Source organism: Rhea pennata, chromosome 12 (assembly GCF_028389875.1).
Source record: "Rhea pennata isolate bPtePen1 chromosome 12, bPtePen1.pri, whole genome shotgun sequence".
Taxonomy (NCBI): domain Eukaryota; kingdom Metazoa; phylum Chordata; class Aves; order Rheiformes; family Rheidae; genus Rhea; species Rhea pennata.
The window spans coordinates 11876209-11891349 of record NC_084674.1 but is presented as its reverse complement, the minus strand read 5'-3'; the positions used below and the strand labels follow the sequence as shown (position 1 = coordinate 11891349).

At 40.5% G+C, this 15141-nt stretch overlaps 1 protein-coding gene across 1 annotated transcript; it reads left to right on the top strand.

Annotated features, from left to right (window-relative positions):
• The first annotated feature begins 174 nt into the window (after positions 1–174).
• Positions 175–14090, top strand: TMEM43 (transmembrane protein 43). Its single transcript, XM_062585371.1, has 12 exons — positions 175–246; positions 1007–1156; positions 2437–2571; positions 3626–3720; positions 4894–4943; positions 6421–6490; positions 8221–8291; positions 8456–8577; positions 9192–9266; positions 9344–9445; positions 11094–11211; positions 12170–14090. The coding sequence occupies exons 2-12, from the start codon at positions 1100–1102 to the stop codon at positions 12370–12372; spliced, it is 1098 nt and encodes a 365-aa protein (XP_062441355.1). The 5' UTR covers positions 175–246; positions 1007–1099; the 3' UTR covers positions 12373–14090.
• The last annotated feature ends 1051 nt before the right edge of the window (positions 14091–15141 follow it).

Below are 15141 nucleotides of genomic sequence, written 5' to 3'. Positions count from 1 at the left end.
GGCTCCGCGCCGTGACCTCCCCGCTCCGGAAGCGCCGCCTCCGCCCGCCCAGACGGGCTCCGACCGCGGAGCCGCGCGCGCCAATCCGCGAGGACTCTACTTCCCGGCGTGCCCCGCGGCGGCCGGCGGTTGGGAACTACGTGTCCCAGCGTGCCCCGCGGCGGCGGCGCCTCGGGGTGGGGAGCGGCGCTGTGGCGGCGGCGGGACCCGGCGAGGGGAAGAGGCTGAAGATGTCGAGGACCGTGAGTGAGCGCTGCCGGCTGACGCTTTCCCTGCGGCGGCCCCGGCTCCGGCTGCCCCCGGGGGGCCTGGCTGCGGAGAGGGGCCCGGGAACGGCAGCGGCGGCGCTGGGGCGAAGCCGCCGGGCTTCCCCGGGCGCGGCCCCTGGGCCGAGGGGAGGCCTCCCCGCCGCCCGCAGCGGCCTGTGCTGCTCGCAGGTTGCTTCTCGGTTGTCCCCGCTGCCAAAATACGTACGGAGAGCGCTCGCGTACAGAAACCCGTGTGCTTTAACGCAGCACCCTCTAGGACAGGAATACAACTTGGTGCTAAACTGTCTCCTATGGTTGCCCAAAGTGCAATTATTTTAAAGGCTACAGGCTCTTATCCCCCGGTGAAATAAAATGTAACTTGTTATTTATAGCTGTGTTCTAGCTGGTCTGGAATTCAGGAGTATTACTCAGTTTGTCATGGCCTGACTGCAGGATGTAGGTGCCAAATAGGCGAACGAGGGGCAGGCTGGAGGAAGCTTTAAAAATGTTGAAACAGTATATTAGCATTTTTTTTCTATCACACTTATTTAGTTCTGTCAAGTTTATTTATTGGCTGTATTTCTGGTATCAGAAGTGTCATAGTATAGTTATAGTGTACAAGTGAGGAAAAGCTTATGTCCAAGGCAAGAGGTGCTACTCTGTGGAGTAGCAGTTTTAACAAAGCTAAAAACCCTATTTCAAAATAGAATGTCTTGCCCTTTCACAGCAATACTGCATTTTTTGTTTGTTTCCAACAGTTCTCTGACACAGGCAGCAAAAAAGAACATGTTAAAATCACAAGCCATTCCAAACCGGGGTTCCTGGAGAGGCTCGGTGAGACTTCTGGGGGCATGTTGATGGGACTTGTGACATTTCTTCTGTCTTTCTACCTTATTTTTACCAATGAGGTAAGTGAATCACTGTTAATGCTTACATTGCTTTATAATGTCACGACTGACATGACATTCAACTAGTTTCGTATTTGTAGGCTTACTATAATGGTTATGGTCAAACCTTATTACTTAAACTATGAGAAAAAGATAATGTGTATGGAGAGTCTGTGGCTTGTGCTGGGGATATATCAGAAAAATGGGGATGTTGGGACCACAGATAGAGTTTTTCCGTAGAACAGAGTGTAGTAGAGGTGGTGGCTGTCTGCAGTAAGAGAGGTAAGATCCAAAAACTTTGAGCTGCTGTGGAAACAGGTTATAGTCAGTGTTATTGAGAGAGGCTTGTGTGAGTAGCAGCTCATATAGAATATCTTTGTGTGCTAGTGGTTCAGTATTATGCCCTTGCCTGTAAAAAAAAGCAAAATTATTTGCTCCAGGCAAGGAACCATTTTTTTTCTTGAGATGAGTAAGCTCTTCATTTCTAGTATTGTTATAATCATGTTGAAGGAATTAATACTCCACCTTGCAAAGCTGAGCATGTTAATTAGTTTTCAATGTTATTTTAAGTCTTGGGTTTAAATTGAAGAAATAATTGAAGTAAGCAGGTAACATTAAGACATGACCCTTGCAAACATATGCTTCCCATCCCACATAGACTTCTTATCCTGAGAACTTCCATTGCAATCAGTGGAAGTCCTGGTGGTGGCAGAGTTGAGCTTGATGTGGGTGTTTGAAGGATCACAGCTGTGAAAGGTGTCAGAGTTTGGATATTTGGCAGTTTTGGACAGGGGGAGCAGAATTCTGTGAATTTTCACCTATTACTTTCTTCCATATTTCTACAAGAGAAAAAAGGACTACTTCCAACTTCAGGGATTTTGCAGAAAAAAGCACACTGTAACATGATGGTAAGAAAAGAACAACTTCTGCACAGTAGTCAAATAGGACTGAAAAAAAAGAGTCGTAACTGGTGTAATTATGGCACTTACTCAAGAATAATGAGCAGGGTAAAAGATGAAGAGTAATAATTTTAGAGCCTTGTGGGAGTAATCTGTGTTTGTGTTAGTAGCTTAGATAACGTTAACAGGCCTGCTGCATGGATAAGAAGTCCTACCTCAAACTTCTTCAGACACAGAGAAGGAGAGAGCTGAGAATTAGAAGCTCATTTCAAGAAAATGTCTTGAGGCTAAATGTACAAGCACTCTGTAGGATCTGCAGATTGCTTTTCTACTAACCTTTTTCACAAAGTGATGCTGTACAATTGATCTTTCACAACTAAATTTTGCTTTTCTTGACTGCAGGGACGAGCTTTGAGGACAACCAAATCTCTTGATGAGGGACTTTCTCTGGTGGTCCCTCTTGATAGTATCTACACTGTGTCTCAACAGCACGAAGGAAGACTAGTGCACTTAGCTGGCACTCTAAGCACATCAAAGGTAAATAAAACTAGCATCTTCAAGATGCTAAGGAGAAGTCTTTACTGCTGATTAAGACTATGTATTTTTGATATCCAGGGAGAAGATATGTAGCTTCTCACCTGCCCTGTAAGTGTGGCCTGCTACCATCTAAGGTTTTTGGCTGAAAAGCAGGGAGACAGCCCTGTCTTCCCTGTTCCCAAGAAACATGTTACTTCTAGCTGTGTTTACCCTCCCACTGACTTTGTGTAATTTCAGTTCCTCTGTTGCATAGGGATTTTGTTGTGCGTTCATGACATTAGAAAGTCTTTAGGGACTTGCAGTACAGAGGTACTGCAAGTTTTTTCCACCAATGGTGACATTGTACCTGGTCAGCCTGTGTTGTAGTAGGTAACACACCATGGTAGCATCCACCAAAATAAAATCTCCCACTGATACAAACACTTCAGCCTGCATACCGTGAGTCAGCATTTCTGGTTTTGTTGTTTACTGTGACTTTACTGTGACTTGTGATGATGGATTCTTTAGGTCACATTTATCAGTGGTGTAAACAGATACTCCCTCCTGTCTTTTCATGGCTTTTGTAGTGTATACAACTATATACTAACTATGTACAATGAGGTATGTAAATGGGTTCACTGAGGTTCATGATTTGTGCCAGTGAGATGGTTGATCTCTCATCCCTGGGATGGAGATACTGCCCCATATGGTTTTTATAATACATAATTCACTAATGTGACGTGTTAAAGATTCTTGAAAGAAAAAGACTATGTGATAGCAGGACAGCACGTTGTTGTGTCTGATGCATGATTTCGCCCTTTTGGTTATACAGTTGTTCAAAAATTGAAGGAGCTTTGCTCCTCTGTGTTTTGTTTATAGCACTTTAATGTTCTCGTGCACTCTTGCTCTCTGTTTTTGTTTGAACATGCCATTCTTTTCCAAATCATGGTGTGATTAGAAAGTTTTCTAGGGCAAACCAGCAGATGTTGCCTTTGCTAGAATAAAACTACGATGCTTGAGCTTACCTGAAGTACAACATAAATACTGTTTTGTATTTTCTTTAAATTTTAAATAGCCTTTGTTTGATCCCAGCTATGGGCTCTCCATCCATGCCGTCAAACTTAAGCGTAATGTGGAAATGTACCAGTGGGTAGAATATGAAGATTCAAAGTAAGTGAAAGAAATCTTAAAAAGTTATTTAGAAAGATGATATTTTAACAGGATCTCATCACAACAGTATTTTCTCTTTCTTTTCTCCTCTGCTGCTCTCTCCTCCACCTTCAAAAAAATCTGAAACTTTACAGTAGGAGACTTCTAGAGCTCTTGAGGCTTTTTACAGAGTTACTTTTATTTCCCTGCAGGTGTCAGGTCTTATAGATGATTCATGTTATGGAATTTGCAGCTGATAAAATTTGGACAGCTTCCAAGGTCTTTTATAAAATATTTCTAATTCCTGTCCTTGTATAGCTTCTTATGGGGCTTCCTAGCCTTCATGCTACAGCTGTGGCTTTCCTTTTCATTACTGTTGTCCTGTGCTGTTCCCAGAGCCCATCGATTATTTTCTGTTGCATATGTTGTCAACAGAATTCAAAGATCATTAACAATTTATGGACAACAACAGAAAACACTCCATCCGTGTTTCCCAAAGGCTCAATTGATTTCTGTCCTTTCTAATGTTCGTAAAGCTCCATTTCATTTATTAATGTTCTTTCTGCCCATCAGGAATTACCTAACTGCACTCCTGCAATATGCCATGCCTGGTTCATTAGCAGAATCAAAGCCATTATCCCTGAAAACTTCATCCTGTTCTTTTTTTTTTTTTTAAAAAAAAAAAAAACTAAAACTTTATAATCCCTTCCCCCAGCCTTTTGTCCCCTACCTAGCTATCCTGTCTGGTAAGCCCTTCCTGCTGCCATTCCTTAGAACAGGAGAATGGATCCTCAAGTCAATTTTTCTTCTGTCCTCAAAGAGGAAACTTAAAAGGCTTTTGCTGAATCAGGAACCTCATCATATGCATAGACTCTTTTACTCCACAAAATTGTTTTTTTGTTTGTTTGTTTTTTGAAATCCCAAATAGGGCTTTTTTCTTTTTTATGAAAAAATAAGTGGTTCTAACAGTTGATGAAGTATGGGCAAGATGAGCAGACATTGAGGTATATTGAAAATTGATTGAACAGTAGAGCTCAGAGGGTTGTGATCAGTGATGCAGTCTAATCGGAGGCTGGTAACCAGCAGTGTATTGCCAGGGAGCTATCTGTACATTTTGTTTGTGAAGTGTATTCTGGCATGACCAGGTGTGTGTGCGCTCTGTTTCGGTTCTCACCACACCCCTTTTCTCTGCAGGGAATATGAAGAGAAGGGTGAAGTTAAGAAAGAGACAAAATATACATACAGTAAGTTGATCAACAGAAAGTATTCTTTTATGACTCTGACTTTGAACTTCTATGTGGGTGTATTTTGATTTTTGTTTTAAACTTTCTTTTTCATTGGGAAAGAAAGGAAAGGAGCTTGAAGAAACGATAAAACATTCTCTTTTCAAAGTAAATGTCAGGACCTCTCTTTCTAGAGGTAACCAAAGTGAAGGGATGACTGTGTACTGTTTGCAAGTAACTACTACATAAAATCTAAGTCTTATCTTAAAAATCCTAGAAGTTCAGGGCAACATCCAGAGAAAAGATGCTCCAGAAATAGGTCCTGTAAAGTCTTCAGTGGCAGGAGGTGGGCAGAGCTGGGAGCACAATGTGCTGCCTGAGATTCCTCTTTAAAAGTGATGTAGCTGGACACATGTCAGACATGAGCGGAAGAGAACAGACAGAGAAAAGCAGCGTAGCCCCAGCCTGTAAGGCAGTATGTTGATTGTCTGTTCAGGCATTGATACCAGCTAATGATAATCACCAGCAACTTCTGATGTGCATTGCAGCTTTTGCCAAAGGCTTTTTTGGCAGGAGCAGAAGAGAGGATTATTCTGATCTGCCCAGTGGCATAAAAATGCTCTGAGTTACTGTATCTCTGGAGATCAGTCTCTGCCTTGTTTATCCTCAGTTAAAGCATGTGGACTTGTCATGTAACGTGGGTGTGCCGCAGTTCTGGGCCAGCTCAGTGAAACATGGGGCTGTGCAGCGTGGAAATGTATAGGATCAGAACTAGTGGGTGTGAACTATGGAAAAAGCAGCTTTGCAGTAGTACAGAACAAAAAGAGAAGCCATAAAAAAACAGCTCCTCTCTCAAGACTGATAGAGTCTGTCCAACATTGGGCTATATGTTACCTGAATATCACTTATAATAATCCTTTCTCCACTGTTTAAGCGATTCCCTTTCCTTCTTTTCTGTTTCTTCATAGGAGCATATAGAGCTAAATTTATCCTCAAAAGAGGGATCCTAGTTTTTCAGTTGTAAGAAATCTACTGGAGCCTGTCTTGGGGATGTTGGGAGACTGCTTTGGCCTGAATGAAAGCAGTATTATAAATTTTGCCTGTGAAATGTAAAGTACCATCTCTGTCTACTGCTATACTGTACTGAATTTGCTAGTTCCAGCAGAGCTCACATCCCTTTCTTGCAGAACCAGATCACTCCCCAAAAGAGGAGCCAAAAGTCCAAGCTTATCAGGAAAAATGCCACTGTTGTTAGACAACAATTTTATCTCTAAAAATTCTTTCTTTCTAAATCCTTCCATTCCTCCTTAATATGTTAAAAGGCTATACTTAAGTATAATGTTACAGACTATCACACATATAGCTTGATATAGAAAAGTATTACTACAAGTGCAACTTAGAACTGATTCATTGACTGAGAAGGGCCTTTCTTCGGTAATTAAGATCCTAGCGGCAGCTTTTCCCGTCCTGTCCTTAATCTTGGTCTCATTTTCTTTAGATACTGAATGGAAATCAGAAGTTGTGAACAGCAGAAACTTCGATCGAGAAATTGGACATAAAAACCCTAGGTAATGTGCCCCATAGATAGTCCCTCTAGATTCTCTCACTATATCTGATCAAAGATGAGTTCTGAATGACTAATCCTCATGGCACAGCAAAGTAGATGAAAGCTGCCGGCCTTCTTATAGTTGGGAAATCTTTGATATGGAGGGATTAGATAACAGTTCAAAGCTGCCTGGCGAGACCATAATTAACTTACCCATTAGTTATGGTTGGATGTCAGGCTATTATCATGTTACCTCTGGACCATGTGGTTTCCATGCAGGAGAATTTGAGTGGACTCTTTTCTGACTTCTATTGTCGATTAATGCAGCCAATTACTAATTTTATTTTCTATTCTATTCTTTCTGTTACAAATAGGAAGTTGGAATAGCAGGCATCCCATGTGCTTGTCAAACTACTTAAACTCTGCTCATCTAAACTTGCATGTGTGAGCTCACAGGCTTGTTTGTGGCAATCACCCACATATAATTTTTCTTCTCTCATCTGCAGCGTTTTGATTGAAAGTGGCACACTGTAGCATAATGATTGGTTTCTTGTGGTGCAGGATGCTATCTGTGTGATGTAATGTGATGTAAGAGTGAAAAATACAGCTGAAGAGATGGGAGAATGGGAATTTTAGCACAATTTTGAACTTGCAGAATCTCCAGAACTCTGTTTTGGTGCGCTGTGCTCTCTGAATGAGCTATCCTTTATTTGAAAGTAACACCCTGGAAGGGAAAGTTAAGACATACGTTTCTAATCGTAAGTCCAACTAACTTAGATCTGGTTAGACAAGAGGTAAGGGGAAAAAGATGCACAAGTGACACTTCTGTTTTCTCTCCCCATCATGACACCCCCCCTTTTTTTTTCCTTAACGACAATTCTCCAACCACTCTTCAGTCTCTACTTAAAAGTAAGAAGTAGTTTTAATTTAGTGCTGCAGCTGAGAACATTTCATCTGGGTGTAGAGGGACAGACCAAGAAGTCTGAGCAGAACTACAGTAGATCCGTGCCTGAATCAACTCTGTTTGTGGACATGCTGATTTTTCCAAATCATGCTTATTATTAATGGGAATGTATTTTTTAAGTGTGCATTACATGTTTTTCTTCCATCTATCTTACCTGGTTATGCAACTTGGACATTTGTGACAATACAATTATCCATGTTTTTTACTGCCAAGGATAATCCAATAGTACTACTTATGAGAATGAAGTTGAGTCTGTGGGTAAAGGATTCTAGAATTGAGAATGTAGGCATCTAATTCAGTCATGATCTAGAAGTACCTTTATGTGGAGAAAGTTTGAGCTAAGTTTCTAACTTAGCAGATAAGATGCAGTGGTTGACAGCTGAAGCTAAATAAACTCAGGCTAGAAATGAAGTGCATTTATGAGTGTAGTTAACCGTTTCAGGAATTCATTGGGGAATGTGATTAATTCATTATCACTGAAAACCTTTATAACTCCATTGAACAATTTCCTGAAAGAGCTGAATTTGCTTTCAGCCCACTGCAGGCTTAGTACAGAAAGAGTTTGTGAAATCCCATGCTCTGCCTGTGTAGAAGGTCAGACCAGAGGATCACATGGGCATATATTGCCTTAACGTATCTTAGTGGCTCCAGCACCATAATTTTCATGTCATGTCAGTTATTTAACTCTTTGAGCGTATCCTGATATTTATGTGCCATATATTATACACTGCAAATAAAGAGTTGACCAATAGCTCTGGAACTAATCAGAGGCTGTTTCTGTTCCCCAGTGCTATGGCTGTGGAGTCTTTCACTGCTGTTTCTCCTAATGTCCAAGTTGGCAGCTTTTTTCTTTCTAAAGGTAAGGATTTCTTTGTACTGATGCTGTGTGTCTCTTCTTGCATCAGCAGTAGACTCTGGTTCTTTCCACAATGACAGTCATTTCAAGTGATAATCAGGGAGCCAGCAAGCTGGCTATTCCAAATTAGGTAGCCAGACCTGAGCTTTGTTCTTTGTTCTGTTTAGGTCTTGTGGATAGGATTGATGACTTTAAGCAGTTGAGCTTGTCAAACCTCGAGGATCCACATGCTGACGTTACCCGGGCAGGAGACTACTTTTACCATAGCGAGAACCCCAGGCGTCCAGAAGTAAGAGATGGATAAACCAAAGCAACAGTAGTTATTATGTGAGAAGGAAAGTTGGGGAGGGTCCTACTTCCTTTGCAGTATGTCAAAATTGTAGTGCTGGGCACCATGTAGGATGAGACCCTTAGTACAGTGCTTCAGCAGGAGTGATTCTCTTGCAAGAAGCTTCTGATCCTGCTTGCATCTTCAGCCTCCATTTTCTTGAGTCTCTTCCTCTGCCATGCTTTTAAATGGAAAGAGACGTGGGATGGTTCCACCTCTGCCTTGCTGTGCTGAACTGAATACAGTGAAATAGTTTGTCGTCAGCTTGTGCTCTCTGTCCTCCTCTGCCAAAAGATGAAATGGCAATAGATGAACAGAGGTGCTCTTTGGCATTAATGGGTTTCTGCAGCTAAATCTGAAGGAGTATTACAAAGCAGTATTTGAGCCTGTCCTGTTTCTGTGATCAACCTGGCCTGGAAAAAATACAACTTGGAAATCCTACTGGATATTCTCTGGCTTGACATAAATGTTTGGAAAAAGTACAATCCAATAAATGGTGTTCCCAGTTATCTTTCCTGTGATTCTCCTTTGGAAGGAACTTTCTCTGTTGATTTCCAATATTCTCTCATTTGCAGGTGGGAGACCTTCGTGTCTCGTTCTTCTATGCAGGTCTGAGTGGAGATAACCCCCATTTGGGCCCAGCTGATAAGGTAAGTCTTTAGCTTCTCCTGTATCTTGCAAACTCTGCTGGCAGCTTGGTAACCAGTAAAACTATGTTTCTTCCAAGGTGACTGTGGTTGCTCGCCAGCGAGGGGATCAACTGATTCCATATCACACCAAGTCTGGAGATGTTCTGCAGATTCTCTACCCTGGAGATCTCTCTGTGGAGGTGAGATACCAAACCACACCAGAGAAGGTCAAAATTGGAGATGGCAGCCCAGAAGCAGCAAGGGAATAAGCTCTTGTTCTCCTTCAGGTCTGTGGTAGAGAAGGAGGGATCTGGTCTAAACATTCCCTTTTCTCTCTTCTATATCTGGGACAAGGTGTTGTAGCCTGCATTTGCCTTCTAAGTTTCTGCATGTTCTTAATGTGTTGCAGCAGAGTGTGCTGTGTCTCATCCATGACAGTACCTAATTTGGCTATGTGAAAGAGTAATTTCCTGCTTGTTCTGACAGTTTAAAATGGGACTGTGGCTAAATCAACCATATTAAAAAAAAAACAAAAAACAAAAAAAAAAACACGTTTCGTTGCTGCTGAACATCCTTTGCTCTAAGGATTTTACCTGTGCTTCTCATTTTGCTTTTATTTGCTCTTTTGTAGTTTGCCATATATATATATATATATACACCATATATATATATATATATATATATATACGCACACATATATACACACACACACACATATATTTACCTATATATTTGTGTGTGTGTGTGTATGTGTGTGTGTATATGCATGTGCACACTCACATGCTTGCCTTTTAAGAGGTTGTATTTAAAAATAATAAAACCTAGGCTTTAGTTAACAAGCTGTAGGAGCAATCTTCTGCCTCTCTTAACAGAGAGTTTAGGCCTGTTTGCTATTCTGGCTGAGCAGGAAACATTTCAATAACCTTCAGGCAATGTGTTATGCACCAATAAGTCCTGCATATTCCAGCAATTTGGTGATTCATTTGCTCCTTTTAGTAGGTTGCTTTCCATTAGTGATTGTTTCATGCCCTGCTGCAAAAAACCCAGATGACAAGAATTTACAGGAGCTCCCCAAAACAGCTAAAGAAGTTTTCATTTCGAGTTGGAAGAGTAGTAACAGAATTGGTTCTCTGCTGTGAGCTCTGAATCTTGATTAGACAGACTTTTACCCTGGAAGTAGTCACTACAAATGATTAAGTTGAAATCAGGCATACGCATGGCTTTTCCCATGAGCGGTTTTATGATGTCTTGGTCATCCCTAGAGCATGTGTCTTTTCTGTAGAGGGAGAGGGGCAGACACCCCATTCCGAAAAATCTTACTCGGATTTCTTGCAAATAAATGCTTTGCTTTTCTTAATGAAACATAGGTATCTCCCCCTCCCCCACATGGTGCTTTATTTCTTTCATATATTTTTCCTATAGCCACTGGTAGATATTGTTGCCTTTTCTCTGTTCTTCCTCCAGATTTACTGAAATTGGCTCGCTCTTCCTTGTTAGGTTTACTTTTTAATACTTTATTTTCCACAGTAAAGTTCAATATATCTATTTGCAGCAAAAAATGTGCACCTTTTCTCTGGTTACAGAGCATATAAGAAAATGCCTGTTTGGTTTTCTTAGCTTGGTCAGAAGGATGCATGTTTCCCTTGTGTTGCATTTTGGAATCTGTCATAATGTACCAGGGTATTACTGCTAAAATTAAGACCCTACAGAATGAGCTGCAGTGTATCTTCTACCAGAGAATTCAAAAACAGCTAAAACGCTATTGGTTCTGACTTGCTCGTAATGCACTGGAAACAGGGATCTGAAAAGAAATTGAATCAGGCTGCATGTAACCATGTTCACTTTCAGGAGGTGTTTCAAAAAGAGCATGAGAGCAACACCATGAAGACCTGGGCCCTCCGTGCAGCAGGCTGGCTGGCAATGTTTGTAGGCATCAACCTAATGACGCGAATCCTTTACACTTTGGGTAAGTTTGTTACAAAAAAGTACCACAGTTTAGAAATAATGTTATAGTACCTGGAATTTAATTACAAATGTGAATAAAAGATTAATTTGGAGGGCAAGAAAAATCTGGTTTGAACTTGCATTGGGCTCCGAAAGTCATTGTAGGCAACTGGAGACAGTAAATAGGATCCCAGAACCAGGTGGTTGAACATAAAAAAATATGTATATGTATGTGTGTGTGTATATATATATATATATATACATAAAAATAGCTCTTTGCCACTTAGAGGTTCACAATGCTTACCAAAATCAGAAGCCAAAGCACAAGTTGGTTTGGTTCTTTCAAGTTAACTCCAGGTGCTGCAACATGATCTTGTACCCATTTACAAAAGGTTCCCCCAAAGAAGGTCTTCATTAACATTATTTCTATTTTAGTACCATGTCTACAGTATCATGAACACACAGCAAATAAGTTTTTGGCTTATTCTTGTAACTTACAAAAATGTTGGAATAAAAACTTACAGAAGAGCTGTAGGGTGCCTCAAATTTGCATAAATTTCAAGCATCAAAGCTATCATGTGCTTTGAAATCAGTTCTTAATTGTTGGAAATGTGTTTTGTACCTGAGCATTCTCTCTTTTTTCTTACTATGTATATACATGCAACTGCAAGATTTACTCTTGTCAAAAATTACTTTTTTGTGTTTGCGTGTTGTATGGTAGCCTTTTAGCTGTGGAACGAGTCTAGGGCATCTGCTGTGCCTCTTAAGCCTTGGACAAGACTTTTTAACTTGCTTTTGGGTGACTTCCTGTCTGAAGAGATGAAGTTGCTCAAATGCCTTGAGATGCTCTAATGAACTTGAGTCTTCTGACCACAATAGTTGGTGTGCAAATTCTAGCAATGAATTATTAGCAACATAGGACCTTCTGGTAAGTGGTCATCTTGTCAACAGCTTTATCTTGTGTTTAATTCTTTCTACAGTGGACTGGTTTCCTGTTGTGAGAGATCTGGTTAACATTGGATTAAAAGCTTTTGCCTTCTGCGTGGCCAGCTCGTTGTCTCTCCTGACAATCTCCATTGGCTGGTTTTTCTACCGCCCCCTCTGGGCTTTGCTGATCGGGTTGCTCTCTGCAGTTCCAATTGTGATTGCAAAATCTCGTGTTCCACCCAAGAAGCACCAGTGAGATGGGGGTGCTCAGGTTTTGCACTCAGTCCTGGTTAGAACCTTTTCAAGTGCATTTCTGTTCCAGATACAGCAGTTTGGCAGCGTGCACCAAAAGCTTGGGAGGGAGCTGAGATGTTACTATTGACACACTTACCCATAAAAGTAAGACTATTTTAGGATGTTGCTTTGTAGGAAGTCAAAATTGACTTGAGGAACAAAGCATTTTAGAGTGTCTGCATTCATTATAAATCAGTGAAGAAGCAGATTTTCTCTTACCACTTATTAATTCCCTTGATTAAGAACTGGTTAAGTCTTCACTGACAGTGGGACACCTTGTCTATAGGGAGAAAGGGTCAGATTCACCACATGGACTGTCATATGAAGTCCTTAGGAAATATGTGTATATACCTGTCTTTGACAATCCCTCCCTCTGACACTTTGCGTCTTATACACAGTCACGTACACTTCTCTTGTTGATGCATTTTGAAGTGTATGTGTTCGAAGAAGTAACACAACTTGTCTGAGATGCACACAATGCTTAGGTATAACGTATGCTTTTGGACTGAAGATTTATTTGAAAAGTAAATGGCAGTCATGAGTGGTCAGGTTAGCAGTGTTCTAAGGCAGGGCAGATTTATCAGAAAGCACTGATTTCCCCAACTTAAAAGCCTCTGAAGTCGTTAGTTTGGCATCCAGGGTGGCAGCATGGACTATACCGTTGCATAAGTATTTCAAAACCTTAACTTTGAACTGCACTTGCTTAAAGGGATACTCAGAAGTCACTTGCCTTTGACTAGTCTTTAAAAATAAAACCTGCTGCCTTGAAACAAAGCTTACTAACTTTTAAAATCTAATGTATGTTGTTCTTTAAAATATTTGGTGCTTTTCCTATGTATGCTGTTTCTTTTTTGAATTTCACTTAGGAAAGACAATGAAAATGCTCCATGAAATTAAATCATGAAAACATATTATCTTGATTTCATAAGCTTTAATAACCTAAGTTTTGAGCTTTATATCATGTTAACATAATGCCTTCATGTAGTATTGTGATTACTCATGTTTACATATTTCTGCTGTCACCAGTATTTGCAGTTGTAAATGATCTAGCACTGTTTTTTAAGTGTGTCTCTTCCCAGCCACAGACTAGCTTCTAGATGTGCCCAACCTACACTTTGGTGTTTTTTCTCTAAATACGCATAATTCAGTACACAAACAGGAAATGTCTTCAGTAAATATATTTATGAATACCAGTTGTGTCAGGAGAAATGCATTCCCCATACCAAAAGAACTTACTTTAACATATGTAAAAGCAAATGTTTCCTAAAACAGAGAATTGATTTATAAAACATAAGTTTTTTTTGTTTTGTTTTGTGTTTTTTTAAGCCTTAATTCTTCTCGCTCTTTTGGTATTTTAACACTATGAGTTCAGCCTCAAGTTTTCATGGCCCAGTTCTGCTGGTGAAAGCAGTGGTAGTGAGTGCAAGGCTATTTGAAGTACAAGAACTAGTCTAAAGCAAGGAGTGTGTTAGGGAGACTGAACAATCTATTTCTGCCACTCTAACGCATCTTTTGCTCCATCAAATGAGGAGTTGCATTTAGCTGGGGAGAAAACCAGAAGTGTTGGAGTGCTGTTATACAAATTATACAGGAAGCTACAACCATTCTCCACAGAGGTGGAGAAAACATTTTCTACAAAGTGCTGAACTTTTGTATATTTAATAAAAATGATTTTCAAAAGGCTGTCTGTAGGCTTCTTTTTTTGAGTGCCTTTATTGTGTATTTCATGTGCCTGGATAGTGTCCAAGTAAAGGGAGGAATATAATCTGTAGTTTCTAAACCAACTAGTTTTCTACTGGTGGTTTAGATAAACATGCAGTTGAGTTTTATACAGCCTGCAAATATTTTTTCATCTTGGGAAGCAAGTTCTGCAGTGCACATACACATACATCAAGTCCACTTGATGACAGTTGGTTGCAGACCACTGTGGTCTTTACTCCTCATTACTTACTAAATAACAGTAACTACCTTACCTCCACGAGGATCATTTGAAAAGCATGATGGTTCAACTTGACTTAATTCATAGCATGGTAAGGTTGGAAGGGACCTCTGGAGAGCATCTAGTCCAACCCTCAGTGTAGCTCCTATGGTGATTGAACCTGCGACCTTGGCATTAGCAGCACCACGTTCTAACCGAGCTAAACCTGCCCCCAATTCAACATATTTTAAGGGAACTGGAGGTTTACTGATATAGTCAGAAGCTTAAAATACTTAGTTTTTATATAGTAGTTTGTGCACAGGAATGATGCAAAATAAAATACATTCCACAGGAAAGAATGTATTTTTCCATGACAGGCACAGTGGAGGAGCCCGGGCTTGCTTTCATTGTATGTACACAAGCAAGGTTTCTATAGGAACTACTGCAGCAATCCTTATTGTGCCTCCCTACCAAAATTTGACAGGACATCACTTGGTATGTCAATAATCTAGTTTTGGCTTTGCTCTCCCATAAGGTATATTTACTCTATATTACTTTTTGCATCTTAAGTTAGGGTTGGTTCCTTATACAGCTAAGGAGAGTAAGTTCCCACCTTCAGAAGTTACTTTCTCTTTCCTCGCAGCCTGTGTGTGCTGGCCAGCTTCGTAACTTTGGGTATCTATGGGAAGTGTCACAAGTTAAGAAGTGGAGAGTTGCTCTGCTATAGCTGATGCCCACTCTGTTTTAAATGGGTGAAAAATTACTGATATCAGCAGGAGCTGGACTTAGATCCTTACATTCAAAGTATTCATC

Bases quoted from the DNA above. Each gene is read 5' to 3' on its own strand.
- TMEM43 (XM_062585371.1), top strand. From the start codon at position 1,100: ATGTTGATGGGACTTGTGACATTTCTTCTGTCTTTCTACCTTATTTTT. The intron at 3,721-4,893 runs GTAAGTGAAAGA...TTTTCTCTGCAG, and splicing joins GTAGAATATGAAGATTCAAA to GGAATATGAAGAGAAGGGTG. The intron at 6,491-8,220 runs GTAATGTGCCCC...TCTGTTCCCCAG, and splicing joins ATTGGACATAAAAACCCTAG to TGCTATGGCTGTGGAGTCTT.